General features: G+C 32.9%; 1 protein-coding gene across 1 annotated transcript in view; it reads right to left on the reverse strand.

The window, feature by feature from the left end:
* Positions 1 to 4193: 4193 nt before the first annotated feature.
* Positions 4194 to 9215, reverse strand: part of LOC110036601 (probable polygalacturonase) — an 18383-nt gene continuing 13361 nt past the window's right edge. The window contains exons 3-5 of the mRNA XM_020741081.1: positions 5826 to 6000; positions 5031 to 5101; positions 4194 to 4966 (exon numbers count right to left, since the gene is read on the reverse strand). Of these exons, the coding sequence (XP_020596740.1) occupies positions 4329 to 4966; positions 5031 to 5101; positions 5826 to 6000 (884 nt within the window). The 3' untranslated portion in view covers positions 4194 to 4328. The remainder of the gene's footprint in view (positions 4967 to 5030; positions 5102 to 5825; positions 6001 to 9215) is intronic.

A 9215-nucleotide genomic window follows, 5' to 3' on the forward strand; every position in this document is an offset into this window, starting at 1 on the left:
GAAAAAATTCTTTTTTTAAAGAAAGAAACTTAATTTTATTTGTCCTTAATTAGCTATATTTTAAATTTTTTTCTCAAATGATTTCAATTTCTTCACAATCCATATACTTATTATAAAGAGGAAGGATAATTTCTTAAATTTGAACTTTTTGTCAAAACAAAAGGTCAAAACAGAAACTTTGTTTAGTTTTTGTAATTTACTTTTGAAAGTTAATTCTTAGTTAGTTAACTACTTATGCTGTCTTACATCTGCATTTTAATTAGCATTCACTTGAATTATTAATTTTCAAACTATACACTGTACTTTTACATTTGTTTTTTTTTTGTTATAAATAATTTTTAAAGGATTTTCCAATTTTTTTGTAGGATCGATATCTAGAACTCCATTAGAACCCTTTATTACTTGAGTGATACGTATACTTGCATTAATTTTAACGAGGATTTGACAGTATAAGAAGATTTTTAAGAGATAAACTACTTTCATAAAAGGTACTTTTTTGGGATTATATTACATATTTATTATATATATGTCATGTGTAATTTTGTAATATTTAAAAATATTTGCAAAATTTACACACTAAATCCGCCTGCATCACATGCCCTGTCTCCACAATGGAGCTTTGCCATGGAATAATGATATGGATGATCCAGTATGGGTTTTGGACACTGAATGGGTTCAGAAACATCCCTCATGTCATGCATATCCTTCCTCATTTGTTCTCTCAGCTCATTAATTTATTGCATCACAATTTTTTTTGGTATGATCTATTATTCTTTATGAGCTTTCATCAGACTGAAAAGACTTTTTTTAATTTTTTGCATGGATTCCATGGTCACCATAACTTTCAAGTTGTTGAATCGTTTTGATATATATGGCCTTGTATTGTTCGTAAGTGCATACAACCATATAAGAAAATTGTATTGTAGATAAAGAATGAGAGAGATATGGATGAAAGCCTTGAGATGGAACATTAGGAAATGAATTAATTTGTATTCTTCAGTAAGTTGAAAGATTGCGGCTCTTTATCAATCCCCTAGGTTATAATCATTGAAAGGGAAGGAGAACGAGAAATAAAGAGATATAGAGAGAAAGAGATCTTAGGACCCCCTCTTCTCCTTTTATTTTTCACTTTTCTATACAAGGAAGAAGGTTAATAAAATAATTGATGTAGTGCATCTTGTCATGTATAATGCCCTCCTCTAATGATTTGATGAAAAGATTATGAAATAAGCATTATATCTTATCGGTACGATGCACATCTCTGATGTCAGGGTGAAAAGATCAAGTCTCAAGTGTCAAAAGGTATCTTAAATAAGGGCTTGACAGATGCCTATATTAGTAATGTTTGCCTCCTCTGATAGCTTTTCTCATACATGTTGGTTAAACTATCCATTAGAGAAGGATGAGTCTAATCAAATTGACAAGTTGTGTGTCTTTGTGTGCATGTGTGTGTGTGCAAGCGCCAATATGAACCCTTGGACAGTTATCCACTCCCAAGAATTGATGCACAGTCGAGCCTTTATCCCACTACCATTAAATCATATGCATCCAACCGTCGTGGAGAAGATAATAATATTTATTATCAAAGGCCTATACTGTTATAATGTAATGCCCTTTGGGCTTAAGAATGATATTTGAATATAGCTAACATATAAAGATATTATCTCAAGTTGAAGTTGCTTCATCTCCATTGTTAGTTGTTAATCTTTAGTGATCATCTAAGCTATATATGTCAAGGATTTCTTATTTATTGTTTTTGCAACAACATTAGCCTTACCAAGATGATTTTGATTCTATAAGTCGTAGTCCCTCATCTACCCAAGATGTCACCTCCATCATATTTTCGTCTTATTTTGAGTGAAAATATACTTCAAGTTCTTGTAATTAATTATAAACTCATAACTAAAATTAAATAAAATAACTAATAATATCTCTAGATCTTCACCACAAAAATAATGTCAAATAGCTTTTATTCAATAGTATGGTAATTTTTTTCATATACACTATGTTGTCTAGATGCATAAGCTACAACTCTATCATGCTACAATAAAATGTTTCTTAATTCATGATATAACCTCACTACAAATATGAAATTTATCTATGCCAAGTGGAATGCTAAAAATGTATGCTAAAATATGTTGAGCTTTTGAAAAAATCTGCTTGCATGCATCAAATCATTTAAATTTAAGACTTCTAGGTCAGCCTAACTAGAGATACAACAATACTATGAAAAGCTTATAACAAATCTTCTATAGAAGCTAGCAAAATTGAAAAGCAACTATGAATTTCTATGATAGTATTCGGCCTCAGCCAATCAATTATTACCTCGATCTTGATAGGCATTAAAAATGACACAATTAAAAACCCAGGATACGACAATCCTTTTTTCTACATATAATAAATAATGAGTATATAATTACTCATTTATCATATTTTATGTCAAATATATATTATTATATATTTTATCTAATTGAGTTCACAATTGTGTACATCTTATTATAATGCACAATAGAAAAATAATTATATAGTCTCTCCTTCCACATGTTGTACTACCACTAAAAAATTACTCATAATATTTTATTGAAATTTTAATTTTATATATGTATATATATCAATGAGAAGAAACTAATAAACCCTTTTTAGGGCAGGAAATTTATTATGTATAGATTTTTTTTGTAAATATTTTTTTTCTATTTTACTTAATATTGAAAAGAAAATATAGAATGGTGGAAAAAAAAATTATTTATTTTTTTTACAATTTAATTAAAAAAGAAATTTTAGGGTGAACAACCACTCACCCTAACTCTTCTAAAATTGCTTCTAATGAAGATATATACTTAGTTAATTATCATATAATAATTATTCAATTGAGGAAGTTCTATAGTTGTTTATAATGTGACTTATTTTCCAAAAATCAAAAGCTATAAAATTTTTAAGGTTAAGTGAAAAAAATCATAAATGAATATTTATTTAAAAGTGATTAATAAAATGGCTAAGGAAAAATGTAAACAAACATAATTAAATAAATTAAATCCTTGGATAACTTTCTTTTTTATTTCACTTATAATCTACTTCGAGTTAATTATTGGTCGGGCAATCGGACTTCCTTTCAAAAACCATCCCAGTCGTAGTTATTCTCCCCATGACTATGGCCTTTCGAAGAAATGGGATAACTGTATATAAATCACATGAAATATTGATATTTACTAATTAATCATGTAAGTGAATTTTTTTATATAATTACCAACCTATCTATTCTCATGGGCCGCGATCAAACTTCTGAGAATTTATGGGTTGGGGTTTTACTATGAATTTCGATATTTGAGTGAAGAATTTGAAAATTATTGATTTGTAAAAAGCAAGTTTCAGGTTGTCCATATGTAATTGTCCCAATGGAATAATTAACCATTATCTTTCATCTACGATCAAACTATTGAAAATTCGGAAAAAAAATTAAAAATATGGAGCAAATTGCAAAAATAGTCCCTTGGCTACTTGCATGGAGCCATTCAGTCTCATATTCTATAGAATTGTCAAATTTATCCCTCTTTAAATTGCGGCTCTAACAATCTTAGGATTTATTTTTTCCGAATTTGAAAACCCCAAAGATCGCTTTGTCACTTCTATAAACTCTGAAACTAAAATGAGCTCATTTAATTAATTTGAGACTATTTCAGCACTTTATTCTTTCTAAATCATATAATTAATAAATATCGCCCATCATTTTTTATCTTCAAGGAATAAATCTTTTTTTACGGATAAAAAATCTGTGTATCTGATGTATTTCACAAGTGAAATTGATCATTCAAGCTCTTAATGTTTGTGTGAAGGCTATTTTTGATTCGAGAGAGTAAAAAATTAGGCTTATAACCAGGCGTGTGGCCTCAGTTTGCACGAAGCAGCATCCTAATGCAAATTGCAACTACTTGAACGTCATCTCTGAAAGCTAGAAGGAATATTTACATACATGGCACTCAATTCTTATTTACTTGCATAACATCTATAATTCAATTTTTACAAAACATGCACCTTACCTGTACAAGAAAAAAAGGATTTTTCACTTTTAAAATTTAAAATGATGGTATATTTTATGTTGAACGGTAGATTTGGGTGGCATAAAAATAAAAAAGGTAAAATTTGTGTTACATGTGTAAATATATGACTTTGGAGGTACGTATGTAAATCTTCTAAACTAACAACCAGCATCAAATGCTTAGCATAAAATAAATGATGATAAAACCATATAAACAAAAGAAAGCTCTCAACAATGACACTTCTAATTCACCTCTCAAGTATCGAATTCATCAACAAAGTCAAATAAACTTATATCATACGGCATTTGCACAGAAATTAGGCCCATAAGGACTGGCCAGCTCCGTACACGCCAACGGCTCCACATCCGACGCAGAACCACTCACATCCGCACACTTCCATGGCACTTCCCGCCCCCCAACAATCTCAAACTTAATATCATAAAGACAAATCCTGGTAAAGGATGAGCTCTTAAGCCCATGTATCAAGCCAGGCATCTGTACATTATCTCCCCAAATTCCCTTCAACGTCAATCCATCCACCACTGGAACAGCCTTCGGATCAAACTTCTCGTCAGGATGGTCGCCTACATCACCAGCAATTTTAATCCCCATTCGAACCACATGCATGTTAACATTTGTAACCGTTATGTTTCTGATGTAGCCGCCTCTTCCTTCATTAGTCTTTATGTGGATTCCAATGCCCGTGTTGTCGAGGGTTATATGCTCGATGCTGACGTTCTCAACCCCGCCGGATGTTTCACTCCCCACTGCGACTCCGGCAAATGGAGAAGAGCCGGTTAGTCGTCGAATAGTGATGCCGGAGCTGGGGCGGCCATAGGCAATTCCGTACTCATCCCATCCGCTCTTTACCGCTACGAGATCATCTCCGGTTGAGATGTAGTTGTCTTCAATGCATATATTGGAGCTGGAATCTGGATTTGACTATAGTTCATAAGTAAAAGATAAAGATCTCTACTAATGGCTTAAGAATAGTACCTGGATCAATTCCATCAGTGTTTGGAGAGTCACGAGGAGCCAATATGGTTACATTATTTATCACCACGTTGCTGCAATAGTGAAAGACGTTATAAGATGCTATGTATGGACGTGGAAATTAATAAATGTTTACTTGGCTTCAGTGTTAAAGCAGAATGGGAAGAATTTGATGAAGGCAAGAGAATGAACAGCTGCAGTCATTTATCAAGGTTGGAGATGCAAGCCAAATGGCTAACAATGACAAATATTAAAATCTGTTGATACAAGGTCAGTGTTGCGTTGAACAACTACCCTCGAAACTATATATATATAAATATATAGTACCTGAAAGATAATGATTATATGAAAGTGAATCATATTTCACTAAATGCTCCAAATGAAATAGAAAAGCAAACGGGATCCTCAGGATCAAATTATAAATACAAAAAAACAAAAAACCTAAGAAAATGACTTCATTGTCTCTCTTTACTTTATCACAGACATTGCTCATCGAGTCCTACGGCTTTGTTTAAATAGCTTTCTTATTGCTTTTATGATAGAAAAAGCAACCAACAAAAATAAAAATTAAATGGGATGAAAAAATGAGTGAAATTTTTATTTTTTTACCTTAAAAATATGATCATAAAAATTGCTTTTGAGGAGTTAAACATTATAATTGAGAAGATAGCTTAAAAGAAAACTTAAAAAATAGACAAGTATAAATTAAAGAAGTGGAAAATAACATGTTAGAAATACCTGCATGGTGTGCATTTTATAACCAAGTTTAAAAAGCAATAAAGCAATCAATTTAACCACCTGCAATAAACTGGGTGCATGTTCCAGAAAGGTGAATTCTGCAAGACCACATTAGAGATAATGATCTCAGAAGTGTGCATGAATTCCAAGAGATGCGGTCTGGTGAACGGGAGTGTTCCTTGTCTCCACATATTCCACCATACATCACCTTGTCCATCTATTGTCCCATTTTCACCTGTAGCAGAAGTCCAACAGAACTATGTGTTTCATCAAATTGAATGAATGATGTCACCAAGAAAAATCATAAGCAAATTTATTGAAAAAAAAAAGTGACATTATCGTGAATGAGGTGTTGTAATTAATCTATCGTCTATACACAAATTAGGGGGTGTTTGGTACGCTATTTTAACAGGGATTTACGTTAATCAAAAAAAAAAAAAAAAGTTAAATCCTGCCGTCTCATGAATTTGACATGAATCCTAGATTTATTAAATCCGGTTATTGGGTATTAATGGATTTAAGTGAAAAAGAAAATCGACCTGCGGGTTGTTGCTTCCCTTGAAGCCAAACACTTCAAAAAAGAGATTTAGCTAGATTTAACCTTCATCGAACCAAACTCTTTTCTGGATTTAACACTTTCAGATTTGATAAATCCGTATTTACAAAAGTTACTAAATACTATGTAAGTTGAAGCCAGGGTGTAACAACACCACCTTAGGGTCGACATGTAAGAGCTTGAAGGTGATTGGGATTAAGATGAAGTGTTTATTAGGTAAACACTGAATGAGAGTCTTGATTTTTAAACTCATCTTCATAAAGGAGAGTAATTAGTTCTACTTATGAAACTTGAAAAGCACGTTCTATTTCGCCCTTCAGAGAAAATATTAGAATAATAACATGAAGTAAAAAAGAAGATGAAATATAGTATTGCTTTTGCTCATAATAATAAGGATGATGATGGTGACAGTGCAATGGTAAAAATAAAATTAAGATTTGGGCAGTTGAAGATGTTTGAAGAAGCAGCCGTAAAACTGCTGCAGAAGTGGTTGATCAAAAACTTGAGATGGCTATTACAATTTTTCTTTTTTTGAAAATGTCCGACCGCAACTTTCCAGAAGTTACTACACTTAGTCAGGTTCGGTTGCAAACGCAGCTTTTTAAAAGAACAGATAAAACAAAATTTAACAAACAGGAAAAACTACAGTGTGACACCGCGCTGAAGTCTCATACACACCATAAATATATAGCTAAATAAATGCGGCACTAAGATTGCAAAAAAAAGAAAATTCAAGTAAAATAAATAAATTTCACAATGAAACAAGTTTGGAACTAAGCTCAATCAATTTTGAACACTCTGTCAAAACAAACAGTTGTTAAAAAAATTGATCTCAAAATGGATGAGGCTAAAGATAATGATAATTGTTATGTGGCGTAATATTCACGATGGTAGAGCGATAATTTAACGTTATAGCATTGTACGAAAATCCAACATACAAAAAAAATGATAAGTATTAGGAGAAGACTCCACAATCGTTTACATGAAAAAACTACAACAACAACAACAAAGCCTTAATCCCACTACGTGGGGTCGGCTACATGAATCCTTTTTTCTCCATTGCGTCCTATTTAGTGTCATATTTTCATTTAGTTCTAGTAAATTAAGATCATTTTTAATACAATAAGCCCAAGTCTTCCTAGGTCTACCTCAGCCTTTCCTAACATAAGTCGAATCTAGAAAATTGACTCTCCTAATTGGATCATCAGATGGTCGACGTTTAATGTGACTAAGTGTTGCAGGTCTCACCATCATCTTATAAAATTTTCGACGTTTAATGTGGCTCTCCTAATTGGATCATCAAGAACATGGACTCTCCTAACATAATTAGAGCATTGTAGGTCTCACCATCGTCTTATAAAATTTTGCTTTCAGTCTAAGTGGCACTTTTCTATCTCACAAAAAGCCTAAAGAATTCCTCCTCTTCAACCAACCACCATGAATTCTACTATTAACATCCACATCTATTTCACCATCGCTTTAAGCAACAAACCCGAGATATCTAAAAAGTTCACACATTTTAATAATTTGATCACCCAAAGTTACAATTCTGTCACTAGAGCTACTACTACTAAAATTACATTCCATGTATTCAGTTTTAGTTCTACTCAAATGAAGGCCTTTAAACTCCAATATAGACCTCCATAATTAAATTTTATCCCGGGCTTTTTCTCTCATCTTATCCATGAGAAGGATATCATCATCCCGCAATCGAGTATGAAGGATTACAACACTACACTAAGTATGACACTTGTCTGTACACAATACACTGATCACTTCATGAGTATGAAGAAAGCCATAATACACCGATCACTTCATGACTATGAAGAATGTAGTTTTATTTTACGTGAAATAACCTGAAAAGGAAAAAACAATAAGGCTTAGCCCACACAAAGTATTCCACTGTAAATATGAAATTTCAAAGATACGCCCTTATCTCACAACTGGGAATGAAGGATTACAGCGTTACACCAAATACAATACTTCTCCGTGCATAATGCAGAGAGAACTTAAAGAGCTTGAATAAAGTCATCGTATTCTGAGTACAAGAGTTGAAAGTATTTGTTGCTAGAAATTATCATTGGATATTCAATACGATGTTATTCGCTACTCTACACAAAATACTTTGTAACTCCATATTTAGAATATTTTTTCGCACCATATTCAGGGATACATGGTTACACAATAGAGTTCGTCGACGACGATGAGCAAAAGGGCAGCCAACAGTGGTCAATGGCAGACGGGCAATGATCGAGATAGTTGGCGACAACAAGGGGTGGAAGTTATTGTAGTGTCTTCAATCCAAAAAAAAAAAACTTATATTTGACTCCTCAAGTGATGAGATGGGGTTTATTTATACACTCCAGTAGCGGGCATTAACCACCAGATCAAATGACACGTGTAAGTTCTTATATGCGATTTTTGATGACTCGAGGGGTTAATGACCTCAAACCTTCTACTCCTCTCTGATTAGGGCCAAACTTATCGCATGTGGAGACACTTCAAGATAGAGATACAATATCTCATCTTCTACCTACTAAAATTTAATGATTCGAACACCCCTCAGTATTGTGATGAATGGGAGATATTTCTACCCTATCAAACAAAAACCTCGTGCTGCAGGTCGTTTCATGGGGCAAGGCTTAAATTGGTGTAATAAGATTTAGGAAGGGACCTCCGATTGCATTATCTCCAGTGTGTGGGAAGTCCAAAGTCTGTAAGAGCGGGAGAAGAGTTTCATGAGGGATTGTGTGATGAGTTGTGAGAGAAACTTCTCATGTAATTGTATATATGTGCTACTCGGTTAAATCTTGTGGAGAATGAAGAAAGTATGGTAATAGCATTTCAAAGGGTGTATGGTACGACTGCTGACCAGACTGCTGAAACTGCTGATG

Source organism: Phalaenopsis equestris, unplaced genomic scaffold (assembly GCF_001263595.1).
Source record: "Phalaenopsis equestris unplaced genomic scaffold, ASM126359v1 Scaffold209046, whole genome shotgun sequence".
In the NCBI taxonomy this organism is placed as follows: domain Eukaryota; kingdom Viridiplantae; phylum Streptophyta; class Magnoliopsida; order Asparagales; family Orchidaceae; genus Phalaenopsis; species Phalaenopsis equestris.